The 22,319-nt window shown below is 46.8% G+C and overlaps 1 protein-coding gene across 2 annotated transcripts in view; it reads left to right on the forward strand.

Moving 5' to 3' along the window:
- FRMD4A (FERM domain containing 4A) overlaps positions 1-22,319 on the forward strand; it is a 605,434-nt gene that overhangs the window by 122,304 nt on the left and 460,811 nt on the right. The window contains exon 1 of one of the 2 annotated variants that reach the window (XM_081096658.1): positions 16,188-16,449. The exons of the other annotated variant lie outside the window; for it this stretch is intronic. Coding sequence (XP_080952784.1) covers positions 16,417-16,449 — 33 coding nt within the window. The 5' untranslated portion in view covers positions 16,188-16,416. Of the gene's footprint in view, positions 1-16,187; positions 16,450-22,319 lie in introns of those variants that run through there. 2 annotated transcript variants of the gene reach the window in all.

Genomic DNA, 22,319 nt, shown 5'->3' on the forward strand with positions numbered 1-22,319 from the left:
TCTGTCTTTTCAGACCTTTCTTTTCTCCTGGCAAATTATAGACTCAAATAAAAAACAAATCCTTTGAGTCTGTTTCTAACCTAAAAATGTGTCATTCAGTAAGTGTTTCTTGAGTACTTTCTTTGTGACAGGTCCACGTCCTCTCTGTAACCTCCATCCACCACACCTGGCTGTCCTTTTCCCTACATATTTTACAGGGTGAGTGGAGAAATGCGTTGGATACAAGTCAGAGCAAATGTTCATGAAGAGATTCCATCATTCCACTAGCATTTGTAAGGCTGGTCTAAATAAAATGCCTTTATTCACAGAGAACATATGTAGCAGACAATATTTTGGAGGAGAATTTGGAGTGCTGAGGATACGTGTCATCTTAGGAAATCCAGTGAGCTCCCTAAGACCCAATTTCCTTAGCTGTGAAATGGGTAGATGGACTAACTGAAATAGATTTCACCTCTAATATCTTCTGCCTTTATATAATGGAGTTAAGCTTATAATGCCTTTAAGAAGTAGCATTCTTGTATTTCTTGAATATAAGCTATTTCTTATTGTAAATTGTTCTTTAAGGGCACAACTTATGTCTGAGGCTACCTTGAGTGGTCAAAGGCCACAGAGTGCCTTGGCTAAATTCCCTGGTCAAAAATCTTGGGGATCCACCCAGCAGCTGAAGGCTCAGAGGCTGAATAACCCTATCCTCTCTCAAGAGGATACAAATATAATTAAGAGGGAATAAGATGAACAATCTATTCCTGTGGGTCACACATGGGCAACATTGAATAAAAGAGCAATGTTTCCTTTGCTCAACTGTGTGGGTGCCAGCCTACACCCCTGCCTAATCCATTGCTTTGTTGACCACAGACTCTGTGCAGCTGATCCTCTGGGCTTGCTCCTGACCCAGAATGATTCTGCTCTGGTTGCAATCTTGCCTGGTGTTTTATGAAGCTGTTTCTGTGCTTATCTCTGCATCAACACATTGTCATCCTATCCTATCCCATATAGAATGTACTGCTGCTTCTCTTGGGTCCAGCCCAGCTCAGCCCCACACCTTCCAAGAATAATATGAATTACATTTCCCTGTTGTTTGGGCTGGTACCAACTTTCTCTACTGCCACCACCATCACATCCTTCTAGAACTGCTGAAGATGCCACTCCCTCCTGCTGCTGCTGTGGACACTGCTCTCATGTGTCCGTTAGAGTTCCTTCGCCATGACTGCCAACCCCTAATGCATCACCCATAGGCTCCATGGTTAACCCATTCAGATGGTTTCTTACCCATGAGGCACACTTCCTTTCCATCTCTCTCTTTTTTTTTTCCTACCAGAAATATGTCCTTGGCACTTGAGTAACATAGTTCCCTGGTTTGGACAGGAATACTCACAATGTGGCAGTACTTTCCCAGGCTCTGGGGTCTCCCTCTGCTGCAATGTTCTGACTGTTAGTACTTCTCCTTTCACTTAGGGTAGTACCTCTTTCCCCAAGAACACACTGCTGATGTTGGGGATAAATCATACATATCTTTCCAGTGGATATCTAGGAACAAATGAAAAAAAAGTAAAAAGAACATTTAGTTAGTTCTTCTAAATCTTTCTAAATCAGATTTCTAGGGTCTCCCAGGAAGCAAGAGCCTTATGCAAATGATATTTTCCTCGCTTCTTGAAACAGACATGCAGATGAGACCCCACAGTGGTTTGGGTATGCCATAATATTATATACTAGAGGCCCGGTGCACAAAAATTTGTGCACTCGGGGGGTAAAGGGGGGTCCCTCAGCCCAGCCTGTGCCCTCTCGCAGTCTGGGACCCCTCGGGAGATAACGACCTGCTGGCTTAGACATGCTCCCAGGTGGCAGAGGACAGGCCCAATCCCTAGGTGCAGCCCCTGGTCGGGTTCAGAGCAGGGCTGATTGGGAAGTTGGAGCGCCACCCCCTGTCATGCACAGAGCAGGGCGGATCAGGAAGTTGCGATGCCACCCTCAGTCACGCTCAGGGTAGGGCCGATTAGGGGGTTGGGGCACCTTCCCCTGTCACACTCAAGGCAGGGTTGATGGGGAGGTTGTGGCTCCACCCCCTGTCATGCACAGAGCAGGGCCAATCAGGGGGGTTGGGACTCCGTACCCTCTCACACACAGAGCAGGGCGGATCACGGGGTTGAGGAGCTCCCCGCTGTCACACTCAGGGCAGGGCCGATGGGGAGGTTATGGCTCTACCCCATCACACACAGAGCAGGGCCCATGGGGGGGGGGGGCGGTTGGGGCACCGCACCCTGTCACACACAGAGCAGGGCCAATCAGAGGGTTTGGGCGCTGCCGCCTGTCACGCTGATCCCGGTGCTGGGAGGCATATTACCCTTTTACTATATAGGATAGAGGCCTGGAACACAGGTGGGGGCAAGCTGGTTTGCCCTGAAGGGTGTCCTGGATCAGGGTGGGGGTCCCCACTGGGGTGCCTGGCCAGCCTGGATGAGGGGATGATGGCTGTTTGCAGCTGGTCACACCCCCTTCAGGGTGGGGGTCCCCACTGGGGTGCCTGGCCAGTCTTGGTGAGGGGCTGAGGGCTGTTTTCAGGCTGGTGGGTGACTGAAGCTCCCAACCGCTCCTTTTTTTCTTTTTTTTTTTTAAATTCTGGGCCAGTTTTAGCTCTGTGGCTTGGCTCCAGCTCTTAGGCCTCGCTGCTGAAAGCAGGTATCTGGTTTGTTTGGGTTCTATAATTGAAACACTGTTTCAACTCCAGCTCTGAGATCCCGGCTGGCTGAAAGCAGGTTTCTGGGGTTTTGTTTAGCTTCTATATTTGTAACAATGTTTCAAACTGCAAGCTCAGAGGCCGGCAACGGCAGGCGGGGAACGTTGGAGTCCTCCATCACTGAAGCAAGCAAGCCTCATGTTCGCTTCAAGCTGCCTGGCTGCCGGCCGCCATCTTGGCTGGCATTTAATTTGCATAACACCCTGATTAGCCAATGGAAAGGGTAGCGGAGGTATGGCTAATTACCATGTTTCTCTTTTATTAGATAGGATAATACTAGATGCCAGGTGCATGAATTCCTGCACGGGTGGGGTACGGCCAGCCCGCCCCAATGGAGGCCTATTGGGCCAGGATGGTGGTGGGGGGGGGTGTTGTGGGAGGAGATGCAGGAGGTTGACTGCCTGTCCCTGCCCTTGATCAGGGTTGGGACGGCCAATTGGGGGCAGGGCCGGCCGGAGAGAGGGGCCGCAGGCAGTTGAGGGTGGTGGGGCGATTAGGGCTTGATCAGGCCAGTTGGCCACCACAGTGTGCCTCATAGTGACAGGTCATTCTTGTCATTCCATTGTTCCAGTCACTGGGCTTTTATATATATAGATAGGAAAAGTAGCCCTGGCCAGTTTTTCTCAGTGGTTAGAGCTTTGCCCGGTGGATTGAAGGGTCTCAAGTTCAATTCCCAGTCAAGGGCATGTACCTTGGTTGCAGGTTCGATCCCCAGCCCTGGTCAGGGAGTGTGCAGGAGGCAACTAGTCGATGTGCCTCTCTCACATCGATTTCTCTCTCTCTTTCCTTCTCCCCCTTCATTCTCTCTAAAAATCAATGGGAAAAAATATCCTCAAGTGAGGATTAAAAATAAAAATAGGAACAGTTGTTTCTGAACTGTATGCCTAGGATAAACCTGTCCAGACACAGTCTCTGGCAAAGGATGATCAATGCAATACCTTGGGTTGATTTCACAAAGAAAAAGTAAGCAAAATCAAGGCCCAGAACCTCCGATTCAAAACATTCCTCTTTCCTGGCCATTGTTTTCTTTCATTCCAAGCTCTCCAGTTGTGTAACTGTCTAAACATATTCAGACATGAAAGGGGAACACCCTAAACTACTTTAGTGGTCATGTTTGTTTATGCTCCACTGTGCCCGCAGAGTTGCATCCTGGCAATCCTTTCATGAGGATACAGTAAGGAAAGCCAGCATTTTCTGAGAGAGAGAGAGAGAGAGAGAGAGAGAGAGAGAGAGAGAGAGAGAGAGAGAACACTATGTCTTTATTCCCCAAACCTCTCTCCCTTAATTTCTGACATATCACCCATGTGGCACACATCTGGGCTTCTTTGAATGAAGCCTTTTCACTGAGAAGTGCAAAGAAGTTATATCTTGCCCAGCCTGGGCATGTGCTTCTACAAACATTTAGAGTGCCCCTTAGGAGATGAGCATGGGCCTACAGAGAGAACTTCAATCTTTGTTGAGCAAATGAATTTACTAAAATTATAAAGAAAATACCTTTTTTTCCCCCCAGAAAGGTTTTGAAACATTTGAAAACCAATAAGTACTTTTCCCATGTTACATTTAATACATTTGAAAGTTGGTGAAGAGAACCTAGGTAAATAACCAAGATTATTCAACAAGCCAGATATAGAAAATAAGTTCTATAAGAGTTTTGTTGATCTGGTTTTAAAAGGTATAATACTGCCCTGGCCAATATGTTCAGTGGTTAGACATCAGCTTGCACACTGGAGGGTCATTGGTTTGATTCTCAGTCAAGGGCATGTACCTGGGTTGTAGGTTAGATCCTGGAGTATGCAAGAGGCAACCAATTGATGTATCTCTCTTCTCTCTCTTCTCTCTCTCTCTTTCTCTCTCTCTTTCCCCCTCCTCCCTTTCTCCCCCCTCCCTGCAACTTTCTCTAAAATCAATGGAAAAAATATCCTTGGGTGAGAATTAAAATTAAAAACTCTAATCTTTTTCTACAGATCATGACCAGGTGGCCAGTCCATGATATGCTTTGAAACCAAAGTTTTAAAATAAAGCCTTTTTTTCTGCATCTGTGCACCATATCCTATAATTTCTCTTGTTCTTATGATTAATTAAGGGCGCAGTGAACAAATTTGTGCACCTTAAAAAGAAGTGTGGGCCCCAAGGCTGCTGTGGGCACAGGGGCAGGTCTCAGCCCATCCTCCCTGCCCCTGTCCAACTCCTCCCGCCACAGCCCCTGGTCCCCTTTCTGCCTGTAGCCCCGCTACCACTGCTGCTGCTCCCACATGCTGATGGCACTGGCCCTGCTCACACCTGCTGACAGCACGGAGCAATTGGGGCTGGCACCAGCAGTGGGTGCAAGTGTGGCCGGTACTGGCAGCAGGTGTGAGTGGGGCAAGCGCCATTAGCGGGTGCGAGTGGCAGCTGCTGCCCCAATTGCCCCTCAGGAGCAGGGGGAGATGGAGAAGACCTCAGGAGCAATCTGGGCCGGCAGTTGCTCACTTCCCCTGACAGTGCTGAGCAATTGGACCGGCGCCAGACATTGGCAGCAGGTGCGAGCGGCGGCCCTGGCATTGGCAGCAGGTGTGAGCAGGGCTGTCACCAGCAGCAGGTGGGAGAGGCGGCTGCAGGCCCGATTGTCCCTCAGGAGCAGCGGGAGGTATAGAAGCCCTGAGGGGCGATCAGAGCCAGCAGTCGCCGCTTGTATCTGCTGACAATACTGAGTGATTGGGGCTGGCACTAGACGCTGGCAGTGGGTGCAAATGGTGGCTCCAGTGCCTGCAGCAGGTGTGAGCAGCAGGTGAGACTGTGGTGCACGGTCGCAAAGGGGGTAGGCAAACTTTTTGACTCGAGGGCCACAATGGGTTCTTAAACTGGACCGGAGGGCCGGAACAAAAGCATGGATGGAGTGTTTGTGTGAACTAATATAAATTCAAAGTAAACATCATTACATAAAACGGTACGGTCTTTTATTTTTTTAGTTTTCTTCATTTCAAACGGGCCGGATCCGGCCCGCGGGCTGTAGTTTGCCCACGGCTGGACTAGGCCCAATGACAGCAACTGGCGCCCCACCTTGGTCTATCGACTCCACTCACCTGCTCCACCATCCTGCAGCAGCTGACACCTGCCATGTTGCGTCTGCGTCTCCTGGTGCTCAGTGCACATCATAGTGCTGGTTGTTCAGTTTGTTCTGCCATTTGGTCTATTTGCATATTAGCCTTTTATTATATACTAGAGGCCCGGTGCACAAAATTTGTGCACTCGGGGGGGAGGAGGGTCCCTCAGCCCAGCCTGTGCCCTCTCGCAGTCTGGGACCCCTCGGGAGATAACGACCTGCTGGCTTAGACCTGCTCCCGGGTGGCAGAGGAGAGGCCCAATCCCTAGGTGCAGCCCCTGGTCGGGCTCAGAACAGGGCCGATTGGGGAGTTGGGGCACTGCCCCTGTCATGCAGAGAGCAGGGCAGATCGGGAGGTTGTGATGCCACCCTCAGTCACGCTCAGGGTAGGGCCGATTGGGGGGTTGGGGCACGGTCCCCTGTCACACTCAAGGCAGGGTCGATGGGGAGGTTGCGGTGCCACCCCCTGTCACGCACAGAGCAGGGCCAATCAGGGGGGTTGGAGCTCCGTACCCTGTCACGCACAGAGAAGGGCCAATCAGGGGGTTGGGGCGCTGCCCCCTGTCACGCACAGAGCAGGGCCCATCAGGGAGTTGGGGCGCCGCCCTCTATCACCCACATAGCAGGGCCGATCAGGGGGTTGGGGCGCCGCCACTGTCACACTCAAGGCAGGGCCGATGGGGAGGTTATGGCTCTACCCCATCACACACAGAGCAGGGCCCGTGGGGGGGTGTGTTGGGTGCCGCACCCTGTCACACACAGAGCAGGGCCGATCAGGGGGTTGGGGCGCCTTCCCCTGTCACGAACTGAGCAGGGTGGATAGGGAGGTTGTGGCCCCGGCCCCTGTCACACACAGAGCCGCAGGGCGATCAGGGGGTTTGGGTGCTGCCCCCTGTCACGCTGATCCCGGTACTGGGAGGCATATTACCCTTTTACTATATAGGATAGAGGCCTGGTGCATGGGTGGGGGCCGGCTGGTTTTCCCTGAAAGGTGTCCTAGATCAGGGTGGGGGTCCCCACTGGGGTGCCTGGCCAGCCTGGGTGAGGGGATGATGGCTGTTTGCAGCTGGTCACACCCCCTTCAGGGTGGGGGTCCCCACTGGGGTGCCTGGCCAGTCTTGGTGAGGGGCTGAGGGCTGTTTTCAGGCTGGTGGGTGACTGAAGCTCCCAACCGCTCCTTTTTTTCTTTTCTTTTTTTTTATTCTGGGCCAGCTTTAGCTTTGAGGCTTGGCTCCAGCTCTTAGGCCTCTGCTGCTGAAAGTAGTTTTCTGGCCTTTGCTTACAATGTTGCGATCCTGCTGGCTGAAGCCTGGCGGACTAAAGCAGGTTTCTGGGGTTTTGTTTAGCTTCTATATTTGTTACATAGTTGCTTAGAGTTGCAGCTCAGAGGCCTGCAGTGGCAGGCGGGGAACGTTGGAGTCCTCCGTCACTGAAGCAAGCAAGCTTCATGTTAGTTTCAAGCTGCCTGGCTGCTGGCCGCCATCTTGGCAGTTAATTTGCATATTGCCCTGATTAGCCATTGGGAAGGGTAGCGGTCGTACGCTAATTACCATGTTTCTCTTTTATTAGATAGGATTAGAGGCCCGGTGCACAAAATTTGTTCACGGGAGGTGTGTGTCCCTCAGCCCAGCTTGCACCCTCTCTAATCTGGAACCCCTTGAGGGATGTCCAACTGCCCGTTTAGGGCCGATCCCATGGACAGTCCGACATACATCTCACAATCTGGAACTGCTGGCTCCCAATGGCTCACCTGCCTGCCTGATTGCCCCTAACTGCTTCTGCCTGCCAGCCTGATCACCCCCTAACCACTTTCCTGCCAGCCCGATTGCCCCTAACTGCCCTTCCCTGCTAGCCTGGTTGCTCCCAACTGCCCTCCTCTGCCAACCATCTTTGACTACATGGGGGCAGCCATTTGTGTGTTGGAGTGATGGTCAATTTGCAAATCACTCTTTTATTAGATAGGGCTAGGGGCCCAGTGCATGAATTCGTGCACCTTGAAAGGAACTGTGGGCTTCAAGGCTGTGGTGGGTACAAGGGTGGGTCTTGCCCCCTCCTCTGTGCCCCTGCCAGCCCCTCCTGCCATGGCCCCCAGTCGCCTGTCTGCTGGCAGCCCCACTCCTGCTGCTGCTGCTCCCATGTGCTGATGGTGTTGGCCCTACTCGCACCCACTGACAGCGATGAGCAATTGGGGCCTGTGCCAGCAGTGGGTGCAAGTTGGGCCAGTGCCTGCAGTGGGTGCATGCAGTGGCTGCTGCCCTGATCGCCCCTCAGGAGCAGGGGGAGGTGGAGAAGCCCTCATGAGTGATCGGGGCCGCAAGCCACCACTCACACCTGCTGACAGCACCAAGCAATCAGGGCTAGTGCCAGGTGCTTGCGGCGGCTCTGGTGCCAGCAGTGGGTGTGAACGGGGCTGGCGCTGGTAGCAGGTGTGAGCACCAGGCAGGACTGCAGCACAAGGGAGCAAAGAATTTTCAGTAACCACCAGAGGCTTATCCCAATGACAGCGACCGGCACCCCACCTTGGTCTGGCGCCCCCTCTCACCTGTTCCACTACCTCGCTGCAGCTGATGCCCGCCATGTTCCGCACTCTGCCGCCTGCTGCCAATGCCTGCTGTGTTCCACACACACCTTCTGGTGGTCAGCACACATCAGAGCGACCAGTTGTTCGGTTGTTTGGTTGTTCAGTTGTTCTGCTGTTCTGTCTATTTGCATATTAGGGTTTTATATAGAGAGAGGATTATATTTATGTTAAAGCCAATATTCTTCACCTTCAAAGTTTGGTTTCTCAGGTTCAGACTGAGGCCTTGAATTAGAAAAGTCATGTTTTATTATAATTGAGACAGAAATATTCTTCAAGTTCAATCAAAATGCCAGTGGTTTTGTGACCTTAGATATTGGTGCCTCTTTTTATGTTTATGGGGGGGAAAAAGACACAGTAGTTTTCTTTTAAGACATATACTTATCTATCAAGGTTAAGATACCATTTGCCAAACAGACTACACTTCCAGGTTTTTAATGAAAGAGGCCCATCAGTGACTAGCATTAATTTCAATTTTTTGAAAGTAAGAAATTGAATCAAGCCATTATTTTTCTTTTGCCTTAGGTCAAAACTGGCCAACAAAATTTAAGATGCAGGATTGATTTGAAGAACTCCTCAGAGCTATGAAAATAATGCACATTGAGGCACATTTAATGTTTGAAAGGTCACATTTTAAATGTAACGCCATTAATTAGGTGATCTCAGTACTGTTAATTAAAGAGACCATCAAGTACTGTGCAGGTAGGTATACACACTTCAACTTGTAAAATTAAATAACTTAGAAGAATGAGAATTAACAATAGAAAAGAATTTCCTGGAGAATTTTAAATAAATTAATATGCAACTCTTCAGGTGAACACTGACATATAAAGTAAACTATGCCTCATTTCATTTATGCATGATATATAGAAGTGTATATAGAGGGGATAAATGATGATGGGGAAAAATAAAATGTTCTCTGTAACAAAAAAAAAAGTATGCTTCATTTCATTTGTGCATGATGTATAGTTTTTTGGGTTTTCTTTGTTCTTTCAAAGAAGGGAGATGTAAAGTAAGTTTTAAATTAAGAAAAATAACACCTGAGATCACATAACCTGGCAATCATTTATCAGCACTCTGCACACCTCAGTGGTCTTACCTTGGTCATCAAGCACCATGTTATTTCCCGCCTCTGTATTTCCTTTGCATGTTTGATCTCTGCCTGAAATCCTCTCCTCATTCCCACTTGTCTCTATGCCCATCCACTGTCTTGGCAACAACATAATGACCACCTCTCTGTGGCCTTGGAGACACAAGAATAGTCCCCTTGATGAAGTTTTAATCCACAATGTCAGGTGAGTCAGTACTCCCACCTACCTTTGGTTCTACCGTAATTATCCAAACCTCTGTGCTCATTCTCTCTCAGTATAATTCAGATTGTTTGTTAAAGTGACTGTCATTTCCAGTCCTTGGAGTTTTCAAGATCCATGATCAGCATTCATTATCTTGGTGACCTCAGGGTCTGACATATATAGGTTCTTGCTATAGAATAATTGTTTATGCCCCCCCCCCCAACTCATGTGGTGAAACCTAATCCCCAATGTGATAATATTTGGAGGCAGGACCTCTTGGAAGTGATTAGGTCACACGGGTGCAGCCTTCATGAATAGCATAGGTGCCCTTATAAAAGGGACCCCAGGGAACCCCCTTGCCCTTTCCTCCTGCGAGGACACAGGCTATCGATGATGCTAGAAGCAGGTCTTCACAAGACACCGAATGGGCCAGTGGCTCGATCTTGGACTTAGAGTCTCTAGACCTGCTGTTTATATGTATGCATTTCTGTGATAGCAGCCTGAACTGATGAAGACGTTTGTTACTGCATGTGTGGTGTGAAGGAACCCTGTGGTATCCCAGCCGAGCCCAGATGAGTCCAGTGGTTATGAGGTGCTTCTGACAGGAGATGGAGGGTCCCTTTCATACCTCCAGGGAGGGGCCCATTGGAGAAGAAAGTTCCTGTTCTGTTTACACAGCTTGAAGATGCAAACCAGCTCCAAAACAGAAACTGCTCAGATTCCTGTCTCTGTTGATCACTGTCATTTTTGTCCTGCCCAAGTCCAGGTTTTGATAAACAATCGCAGGATAACTTTAAAAGTTATTTGTCTAAGGCCAGACCTTCCGGAATACTTTGAGGAAAATATATAGAAGAAAACATTTCCCTGCATAATGTCCTTCAGCACAATGCTTTATTTTGGAGCTTTGAAGTAAGTTCCCCGAGAGAAACAGGAGGCTGTGAAGATGCTAGTGATTGCCCTCTTGCAGGGAGGTGGCTGGAGAGGGTTAAATCAGCATCTAACTGCTCCCCTTTCCCCCAACCCCCTCCCATAGGATAAGAAGGAGGGAAAATGCCAGCAGATTCCTGGGTGCCTTCCACCTGGTGGCCCTTGCTCAGCTCTCTCCATATCTGTGCTCCCAGAGGCCCTCTAAGCAAACACTGGTGTAATGATCTGAGGCCGAGGCAGCTGTTGGTTTCCTCCTTCTTGACAAAAGCACTTAAACCAAAACCCTTAAAGAAAAGAAGGAGGGAAGGAATGTAAATACCTCTTGTCAAACCCTTTGCAAAGTAATGTCCCTCTGTTCTTCATACTTTTTCATAAAACACAGGGTAGGTAAAGCCCCGTTTCCAGGATAATGAAATAAAGCACTTTTATTTCCCACCCGTGTAGCACTTTTTTCAGAAAGATGAGAACTGCTGAAGGAGGAAGCCTCCCAGGGCTAGATTCCAATTAACTGCTGTACTCATTGCTGATATCTCGGCATCACTGTTCTTCTGAAAATGGGACAGGGAGTCTGAAAGAGCATAAAGACAAGGTGACTGACCAACCGAGACAGAACCTAACACCACTCCTTCCCCAGTCTTCCACAGCTTTACGGCAAAAATAGTGGAGGAAGAAACACAGGAGAATAAATCCCATGAAATTGTTGGTATGGGTGCCTTGAAGCTCAAATATTGATCCAGAGGTTTGGAAACTACTTTCATCATCATAAAGTATTTCCACTCCTCTGCATGACTTGCTCTCAGAGCTGAGGCACAGCAGGAAAAACTTGGATTTTGGAATTAGAAGAACTATGTCTGGGTTCTGGCTCTTCTGCTCGGGAACTCTGTGACTCTGGATGAGCCACGGACTCCTTTGGCCACATAAGGAGCCACGCAATGGTAGGCATCAGTTGTTGAGAAGTTTGCAGGTTTTCGCTGACCTAGACTGGGCTCAGCTGAGTTTGCTTATAAGCCTGTACAGTGGATCTTCTCTCATCCTCTTCTTGAGATGAAATGTCCTTCCATGGACATTTTCAAACTTCTGTTTCTACCACATTTGTTAAGTTCCATTGGCCAAATAAGTCACATAGCCATATGCAGAGATAGTGAGAGTGAGGCAAAGTCCGGATGGCAAATGGCATGGATAGCACAATGCATGCATAATTGAGGCTAAGGGATGCAATCTGCCACAATACTTAATTTTCTCAATCTCAGTTCTCTCATCTGTGAAATGGGGATCATTGCATACTTTTGAAGGTTAAATGAGATGGCACTGAAGTACTTATCTCAAGGCCGGAACAAAGTTGACGCTCAGTAAATATTACTTTCTTTCTAGTCACCTCTCCAAACTTGCAAAATGGAAATTAATACCTGTCACACCTAACAGGATTATTGTGAAGTTTTAAAAAGGTAACACCTGTGAGAGCTTTTGAAAGAATGTTAATCACCATATAATATTTGTATTGCAATAACATATAGAATGCTTATTCTTACACAGATGTAAAATTAAATTCAGGCATGTGGATATTAAATCACAGTTCTCACTGAGCATTTTACCTTAGCATATAGTGAGTGAAATTTTTTCTGAGATGTATTTTGATATTTACATTATAAAGTGAAGCAAATATGTGTGGCCTGAGATGAGGGGCAGCGGCAAAGGAGAGTGAGAAGGGAAAGAGGGTTTGGGGCATTCCCCAAGTAACCCCCTTAGCGTTGCCAGGATATCTGGAGTCAATCCAAGAGGAAGGTATTTTCTATTCCTTATCACCCTAAAGCTCACATCTTAATGATGGTATTTCCCAATAAGAAGTAAAGAGTGATGGGTCACAGAGGAAAAAAAACCTATACGGTTGTTAAGACACAATCTTCTTACCTTAATAAATCGAAAACTGTTTGTGAAACAGGGCAATACAATCCTCAGATAATGACTCTTGATTGTGTGACTGGCTGCCATCCCCAGAAACTATAAGGAGCTTAAAGAAATTAACCTTGAAGGTAGCAAAGATGTGGGGAAGAGAGGGTTAGATTTTAATGCAGCAGAGAGGGGAAATCTGAGCGTCTGATCATGACCTGTCTAATGGCCTTTGTGACATTTCCAAGAGCTCCTGATCCAAAGAGGTTTATTATCAAGTTCTTCCTTTTCCTTTTTTTCTAACATCAGAATGGGGAAGAAAAATGACACACAGGACAAGGGCATTTGCTAAGAGACGTTTGCTGGTGCAGGGACATTCTCTCTGTGGGTCAAAAGCCCCCACTGTGCAGTGGAAATTCCTTGAGTCAGGCTTCATCTAGCACTCCTTTCCCTGCAGTGCATGCGTAATTGCTATTTTGCCAGTTTCTACATATTTGATATTCATTGACTTTTTCTTCCAGGCTGAGTTTACCCAGAGTGTAAATTTTGCCCTTTTTGAAGCTGAAGGAACTCTTTTGGAACATAAAGTTGCAAGCAGAGAGCACCTCCCATTTAAAGAAATCTGAATTATCGTTGCCACTTATAAGTATTTTGGTGACATTGATCATTCTCCAGAGTGTAGGGATGGCTAGTGATCTGATGATTATTGTGCACTGACATTGCACATTCATTGTCCAGGCTAGAACATTTCCTAACCCCCACCACTGCCATTCTCCTCCCACCCCTCTCATCATTACTCCATCACTGATGGAGTAATCAGTTCTTAAAGGACTTAAAAATGATAGGTAATAAACTAACTGGTATGTTTCACTTCACAAATAACTGTTTATCTTAATAACATAAAACTCTGCTCCATAAATGCCTTACCTGATGGATGGCTAATGAATATTGGTTTCATGAACAAGTAAATGAATGAGGTTAACTTTTAGGCTAAAAGTTAACATAATAGCCTAAAATAATAGTTTCAAATGCTGAATTTGAAGCCCCTGTCTAATACGAAATAGGCCATTAAATATGCACTTAACTCTTTATATGTCTGATGTTGCTGGGGAGATGAGAAGGAAATGTTCCCACTCGTAGGCCTCATGGAGCTAAATGTAAGGTCCCTTGTGTGAGCAAATTACTTAACCGAAGCTTCTGTGGAGTAGCGATAATAGTCCCTCCCTCACTGGGTAGCTGAGGGGAGTGCATGAGCTAATGCATGAAAATCAGTTAGTGCAGTGCCTAGTACAAGGGAAATGTTCAACAGCTATTTTCATCCTCATCTTAATCACTATCATCAGCAGCCTCTAAAGATCCTAATTTGGTTCTGAGTCCCAAATATTCCCAGGAATTTGGTCTAGTCAGGGACCTCTCTGACCACTGTGAAACATGGTGGACAACCCGACTGCTGGGGCAGGGCGACTGGTGTGAACAACCACAAAAGTTGCGCATTTCCTATGCAGTGTGATGATGTAAAGCATATTCAAAGTCCTTTCTAAAGTCTCTTCCTCTGGCTCAGGAAGCCTATTCTGGTTCTGAACACCAGAGTGTCAAAAAACAGCCAGCCTTAAACATGTAACCAGTCAAACATTTTTTAACCTTGACACATTCTCAGTCTGTTTTATCACTTTAAACTAACCCTTTGGGAGATTCAGGGTCAGATAGAGTAACAAGAAGCAGGAGTAATCAGTTGTGCCAAAGACAAACACACACACACACACAAAAAAAACATTAAGGAAGAAACTCTAGAAAAGTGATCCTGATTAGTAAGTCTGGTGAGAGGGTTTCTGGGAGTAGGAAGGGACAAAGACCAGAACAGAATGCTTCAGGAAAAAAATGTCAAAAGTGAAAAAGCAGATAATGGGTATACCTGTCCAAATGACTAAGGAGCCAAATGGGGTGAAGGCTAAGTGTGGCACAGTGATGAGTGATGTCTCCACAATGAGCAAGGCAGACAGCTTATTTTAATGCCCAGGGCTAGTAAGTGGGGCAGATGAGGAATAATGTTTTGAAAAGACAAGAGGGACTTTCTCCCCCACCCAAAAGAATTAAAGCTGTTGACGGGATAGGGGAAGGATGTGGGGAAGAGGAGAGGGAATAAAATTAAAGATGGAGGTGCAGAATGGAATTCTTGTGGAACAAATTAGTGTTCAGTTGTCTCTGAGAAAGTTAATAATGGTTATCCAATTAGAAGAAGGGTCACAGAAAGAATGGAGCTATAGTGGGAGGGGAATCTCATGGAGGGTTTACAGTCCCATACAGAAACACAATAACATGGGTGGAGGTTGATATAAAAAATGAGATGACTGATGGGAGGGCTTGATTCATTGGTTGAATTTTGTATCGAACCTGCTAGAGAGCATAAGGGCATGGGGACAACGGCTTTTCCCACCCTGTCCGTCACTATGTCACCAGGAACTAGAATAGGTCCTGGCACTTAGTAGGTACATTGCAACTGTTCATTGAATGACTGAGAATAAAATTAAAGATTAAGCGAGTAAGATGCTGGGTAAAGAAAAGTAATGTTTAAGCCAATAACAAAAGAAATAAGGTTCAGAGTTTCCCAGAAATGGCAATTCAAGAAGTAACAGAGTTGTGTAGGCTCTGAAGTTCTTTAGACTGCAAATGTATGAACTGGAGGCGAATGAAGAACATGAATGAAGGAAGAGGCAGGGTAAAGAGGGCCAGCCTACGGTATCATTGGGAGGACAGTGTGTGGATTGCCCGTCTTGGAGATGTACAGAGAGTCAGGCACAACAGCAGATAAAGGGACAGTTCCATCCAGGGGATGAGGGACAGGAAGCATCAGCTTTAAATATCATTGATGAGTTCACATGCGGTGCGAGGGTATCACATATATGATGTGAAAGCTTTGGTAATGGCATAGATGTTCTTAGTTACAATTGAGGAGTCACCAGTTGAAGGAGAGATGTTGAATTATTTCCACATGGAGACTATCTGAAGCATAAGGAAGTTCAGGAAACTCTCATCTTTTCAGCTTCATTATGCCCTGACCCAGGTCTTTGCAATATTTTTTCATTGTCTACTTTTTACAAGTGTCTAGCGGTGCTGAATAAAGCTGTCAGCCTGGTTTATTTGGAGTCCTGGACAGCACACACACTTATTCTTCAGTGCTCAGTTGTCCAGGACCGAGTCCATAAATCTGGTTTTGAAACTTTTCCTAAGAAAAGGCTATGCCTCTAAACATCTGGTCAAACAGAAGAAAAAAATCCAGTTAACTATCCATTTGTGAGGTCAACACTGGGTTAAACAAATGAGTATTTGGAAATATACAAGCGGTGGGATTTCTATTTTAGTTTTCAAACCAGAAAACCATCTGAGTAGTGGTGGCAATCGAATTCACTACTGTTGGGTCCCAGTTTCTTAAAAGAGGAATGAATGAATAGTGACAGCATACCTTCAGCTCTCAGCTCCAGAGAGAGGAAACACGGAAGAGCTCAGCCCTGTCGCCTGGCCTCCTGTCCTGGGTGAGCTGCCCCTGCGGTCTGATTCAGATCACTTTTCTTGGCTCAAATATGGTACCTAAGACAGGGGTCGTTTATCAAGTGAGCATGGTACACAGGGAGCTGTAGGCAGATTATGGAAAGAGAGGGAGGAGAGAGAGGGAGGAGAGAGCGCTGGAGAGAGAGAAAGAGAGAGGGGGAAGAGGGCGAGGAGAGGAGCAGGCTGCTCCGGGAACCACGCTTTCCAGGCGCTGGGGATTCAAGTTAGACCGGGTGGCGGTGCGGCGCCACCAGGGAGCGGGGAGCGGCCGCGCCTCCCGACATGGCCCTTTTCATGTGGGATGCTTAAGGGCTGCACGTAGAGGGAGTCACTTACAGAGGAGAGCAACTGGCATGAGGATTCCGCCAAAATGGAAGGGCTCCTGTCTCCGATGAGGACTAAGGTAAGGAGAATGAGTCGCGGGTTTTTTTTATTCTGCTTGGAGGGATAGAAAAAAGGCAGCGGAGGTGCCTGCCGGGAGCCTCTGTGAACGGGAGGCTCACTGAGCTTTTGTCTTGTTTCAGAACTAGGCTGGCGAATGCAACTGGATCTCTCAAAGAATAGGCTCGCCTCACAGACAGCGCGATGTGCAGGAAGGGGAGCGCAGGGGGCGGGGGTGCGGGGGGAGGGAGCCATCGGTCAGTGTGGTCAATGTGGACAATGGGGGTCTTAGTAAATGAGTTCTCCTCCTGGTTGATTAGACAGCCATATTTTAGCAGGATTTCCAATCACTCTTCCGTGGGGGCCGGGCAATCCAGGGAGCTGTTCTTTGCAGGAAGTACCAATTGCTGAGGCTACATTGCTGTTTAGCGGAGGAGTAGGAGCACGTTGAAAGCAGGGCATGCCCTGCTCTGGCTTGAAATCCCTCTTTCCCCCTCCTCTTCTCCAGAGCAAGAAGGCAGGGAATCCTCCGTGGAAAGTAGGTTAATGCATTCTGGACGCCAGCATGTTTTCAGAGAACTAGGAGCCGGGCAGAAAAGCATGCAGGGCACTGGACTAGCCTGACATGTTGAACTTGGACCTGAACTGTTCAGAGGGAGCTTCTGAGTCTCCAGCGGCTCCGGGAACTTGTTCTCCTTGGGTGGGGCTTGCTTTTTTCCCTGAGAAACGGTTGCCTCAAAGACCAGGCTTTCCATTGAGAGCTCAGGTGACAGGAGGCTATTCAATTCTGCTAAGTCCACATAGACCTCTAAGTAGGTGGGTCAAAAGTTCTAAATCATGCTAGCAATATTACTTTTCTTATTCAGAAATTTCCAAAATGTTCGAGGGAAATGGGCTCTATAAGCACAAGGCAGAGTTAAAGTCAAACAAGGGAGGCTCTGGCTTCATCCCTGATGCTCAAGTTAGTGATTCCAGCACAAATGGTCTCTTGCTATGGAACTGTTTCTTTCCTGCCAGTTAATGAGCATGGCCACGGTGTTTTAAGATAATGTCAAAACTAGGGCCTTAAGCAGGAAAGTGTCCTACCCTTAGGGAGAATTCCCCATCTTCCTGTCATGCTCACTAGCCCCCTGGTCATCATTCATTAGGGGAGTAGTCCCAAGTGAGAGTTTGCTACCAAAGGTTCTAGTCCCAGCCCCTCTCTGGCTGGCTGACTTGCCGGGGAGCCCCTCTGTCACCATTTGTTCTCCCTGAGCACAGAGCTGAAGTCCTGATTCCTGCAGGCAGCAGACCTCACTCCAAGGTGCTGTGGACGTGACAGCAGGTTCTGTTTCTTAGAGGTACCTGCGTTCCTTTATTGTCAGGATGGGGTTTGAATGCTTAGAGCAGCGGTTCTCAACCTGTGGGTCACAACCCCTTTGGGGGTTGAACGACCCTTTCACAGGGGTCGCCTAAGACCATCAGAAAACACATATTGAATATATAATTACATACTGTTTTTGTGATTAATCACTATGCTTTAATTATGTTCAATTTGTAACAATGAAAATACATCCTGCATATCAGATATTTACATTACGACTCATAACAGTAGCAAAATTACAGTTACGAAGTAGCAATGAAAATAATTTTATGGTTGGGGGTCACCACAACATGAGGCTCTGTATTAAAGGGTAGCAGCATTAGGAAGGTTGAGAACCACTGGCTTAGAGGGTGGTAAGTGTAATCTGTCCATTTCTCCCACTTATGAAATTGGTGCCTCAGACACTTTGTCCTGGTATTGTGCGCTCTGAGGCTCCCCTCAAATCAGTGGATCTGAGCTCAGAACCTTAGGCAAGTACAGTTCTCACAGACCTTGAGGGGAGTTCCCTATGCAAATGAGCCAGCACTCAGGCACTGTGTAAATCACACTGCGGGCCCATTTAAATGGCATGTTGTACTAGGGGGAGAGATGGATGGCAGTGGGTCAGGCTTCTCATATATTATATTTATCAGTTTAATCCATATCATAACTTGTTCCTCACCAATCATATCAACTAATGAAACACTGAGGGTTTGGGTTTCACCAAAGTTCAAACAAGACCTCTACATAGCAAACTGACTTCCATTCAAACCCTTAAATTTTTAGGTTTCAAAGGGTGTGTGTGTGTGTGTGTGTGTGTGTGAGAAATTGTTTTGGTGAAATATTTTTTATATATTTTATTGATTTTTTTTTACAGAGAGGAAGGGAGAGGGATAGAGAGTCAGAAACATCGATGAGAGAGAAATATCGATCAGCTGCCTCTTGCACACCTCCCACTGGGGATGTGCCTGCAACCAAGGTACATGCCCTTGACCGGAATCGAACCTGGGACCTTTCAGTCCGCAGGCAGACACTCTATCCACTGAGCCAAACCAGTTAGGGCTGGTGGAATTTTTAAAAATCTCTTCATTTCTGACTCTGGAAACTGAAATTTCCATATTGAAGATTCAAAATACATTTTAATTTGGTGACCTACAGTAGCATCTTACTCAGGGCACAAGATCCAACTGTGTAAACTTCCATTGCTGAGGCTCAGCTTTAGTTTCTAAATTGCCATGCCCTGTGTTATTGACATTACCCAGCAATTTTAAAAAATTGATCCAAATTCCTTTATAAGCCACAATGTATTGTCATTCTTAAACTTTGATCCACATTGTACCCTTTTAAGTCTATTCTGGAATATTCTGCCCCTTCAGTAAGGATGTAGCTTGAAGTTCCTGATTTCATGGCATCCTGATGGGTTGGACAATACAGTCCCCGAGAGTTCAGTTTTGCTGTGTTATGGTTACTTAATAACTTACTGACAGTTTAAAGAAAGTGTTGAGGTAAATTGGACATCATGCAATAATTTCATTATGCCATGTAATAGACTTAACCAGTCTAAATCATGGGTGCTTAATGCATTTTTATCTTGGGATTTGCATAATTGGCACATAAATATGCATGTGATTAAGTGGAAGTGGCAAAATGGGGTGGGCAAAATGTTCACGAGTGTGAAACTTCAGGCACTTGCACAGAGTGCACCTGAGAACACAGTCTCCTGGGTGGTGGCCACACTTGACATACCTGGAATCAGACAAGGCAGCAGCTGGCCTTCCCTTGTCACAGCCAGTGTGTTGTCAGTGATACACAGGCTTAGCTCAGCTATGGCTCTGGCTGGATTCACTTGGGCGCTCTACTTACTCTTCCTTTTATATATAATGCAATTGCATAGAGTCTCTAGGCTGATGGATGTACTTCTGACTGGCCTCCTGGCAGGCCATGACACAGGCCTCAGGACTCCAACCACAACAAATGATGTTTGCAAAGGCAGGAGGGATGGAAAAAAGAAAAATGCTGATTGAGTTGTTTCTCCTATGAGAGTAAACAATTTTGTGATTAATAATCTTTGAGTACTTTTTAAATTTGACTTTTAATCCTCCAACCTTCATAATTCCCTTTAATCCTCTGTGCACTACCTCCAGTGAATGAGACTGGCAAAAATTCTCCTCCTTTTCAGCCTCTTGTGATGCCTGCTTGCCAGTGCCTGCTGCAAAATTTACAATGAGCACCTGGCTACAGCCATGTAATATCAAGCCAAGTCTACTTTTCATGGATGCAAGGGGTGTTTTCTGGAGAAGTTATAGTATCAAAAAAAATGATGAAGAAGGAGAGGCGAGAAGAGAAGAAGAGAGGAGAGGAGAGGAGAGGAGAGGAGAGGAGAGGAGAAGAGAGGAGAGGAGAGGAGAGGAGAGGAGAGGAGAGGAGAAGAGAGGAGAGGAGAGGAGAGGAGAGGAGAAGAGAGGAGAGGAGAGGAGAAGAGAGGAGAGGAGAGGAGAAGAGAGGAGAGGAGAGGAGAGGAGAAGAGAGGAGACGAGAGGAGAGGAGAAGAGAGGAGAGGAGAGGAGAAGAGAAGAGAGGAGAGGAGAAGAGAGGAGAGGAGAAGAGAGGAGAGGAGAGGAGAAGAGAGGAGAGGAGAGGAGAAGAGAGGAGAGGAGAGGAGAGGAGAGGAGAGGAGAGTAGAGGAGAGGAGAGGAGAGGAGAAGAGAGGAGAGGAGAGGAGAGGAGAGGAGAGGAGAGGAGAGGAGAGGAGAAGAGAGGAGACGAGAGGAGAGGAGAAGAGAGGAGAGGAGAGGAGAAGAGAGGAGAGGAGAGGAGAAGAGAGGAGAGGAGAGGAGAGGAGAGGAGAAGAGAGGAGAGGAGAGGAGAGGAGAGGAGAGGAGAGGAGAGGAGAGGAGAGGAGAAGAGAGGAGACGAGAGGAGAGGAGAAGAGAGGAGAGGAGAGGAGAAGAGAGGAGAGGAGAGGAGAGGAGAGGAGAAGAGAGGAGAGGAGAGGAGAAGAGAGGAGAGGAGAAGAGAGGAGAGGAGAGGAGAAGAGGGGAGAGGAGAGGAGAAGAGAGGAGAGGAGAAGAGAGGAGAGGAGAGGAGAAGAGAGGAGAGGAGAGGAGAAGAGAGGAGAGGAGAAGAGAGGAGAGGAGAAGAGAGGAGAGGAGAAGAGAGGAGAGGAGAGGAGAAGAGAAGAGAGGAGAGGAGAAGAGAGGAGAGGAGAAGAGAGGAGAGGAGAGGAGAAGAGAGGAGAGGAGAGGAGACGAGAGGAGAGGAGAAGAGAGGAGACGAGAGGAGAGGAGAAGAGAGGAGAGGAGAGGAGAAGAGAGGAGAGGAGAAGAGAGGAGAGGAGAGGAGAAGAGAGGAGAGGAGAGGAGAAGAGAGGAGAGGAGAAGAGAGGAGAGGAGAGGAGAAGAGAGGAGAGGAGAAGAGAAGAGAGGAGAGGAGAAGAGAGGAGAGGAGAAGAGAGGAGAGGAGAGGAGAAGAGAAGAGAGGAGAGGAGAAGAGAGGAGAGGAGAAGAGAGGAGAGGAGAAGAGAAGAGAGGAGAGGAGAGGAGAGGAGAGGAGAGGAGAGGAGAGGAGAGGAGAAGACAGGAGAGGAGAGGAGAGGAGAGGAGAAGAGAGGAGAGGAGAAGAGAGGAGAGGAGAGGAGAAGAGAGGAGAGGAGAGGAGAGGAGGGGAGAAGAGAGGAGAGGAGAGGAGAGGAGGGGAGGGGAGAAGAGGAAAGAATCCTTGGTTGGAGAACCATTTTTTTTTCTTTCAGTTTTATTGAGGTGTAATTCTTATACAGCACTGTTTAAGTTTAAAATGTATAGCTAGAATGATCTGATATTTATATATAGTGAAATAATTACCACAATAAGTTTAGTTAAAAACCATCATTTCATATGGTTACAACAAAAAAAAATTTTGGGTCATGAGAACTTTTAGGATCTATTCTCTTAAACTTTCAAATATGTATATCATACTGTAATGTTAGCTACAGTCATCACGTAGTACATTATATCCCCTGTATTTATTAATCTTGTAACTGGAAGTTTGTATATTTTGACCACCTTTATCCAATTCTCTCACTCTCACCCATTGCCTCAGTTAACCACAAATATGATCTCCTTTACTATGAATTGGGTTTTCTTGATTTTTTTTTTGTTTTTTAGATTCCATATATAAGTGTGATCACACAGTATTTGTCTTACTCTGTCTGACTTATTTCACTTTGCATAATGCCTTCAGGAGTCCTCCATGTTGTTACAATGGCAGGATTTCCTCCTTTTTTATTGCTGAACAGTATTTCTTTGTGTGTATGTGTGTGTATACACAAACACATATACATAAATTTTTTCTTTATTCATTTGTCAATGGATGCTTAGATTGTTTCAATGTCTTGTCTATTATAACTAATGCTACAGTGAATATGGTGGTGCCAATAGCTCTTCAACACAGTGATTTCATTTCCTTGGGGTTTAAACCCAGAAGTGCAATTGCTAGATCATTTAATAGTTCTATTTTTAATTTTTTGAGGTACTGGAGGCCCATCTTTTATATCCAAACAAAAATACTGTTGT

Source organism: Myotis nattereri (genome assembly GCF_964212035.1).
Source record: "Myotis nattereri genome assembly, chromosome: 1".
In the NCBI taxonomy this organism is placed as follows: domain Eukaryota; kingdom Metazoa; phylum Chordata; class Mammalia; order Chiroptera; family Vespertilionidae; genus Myotis; species Myotis nattereri.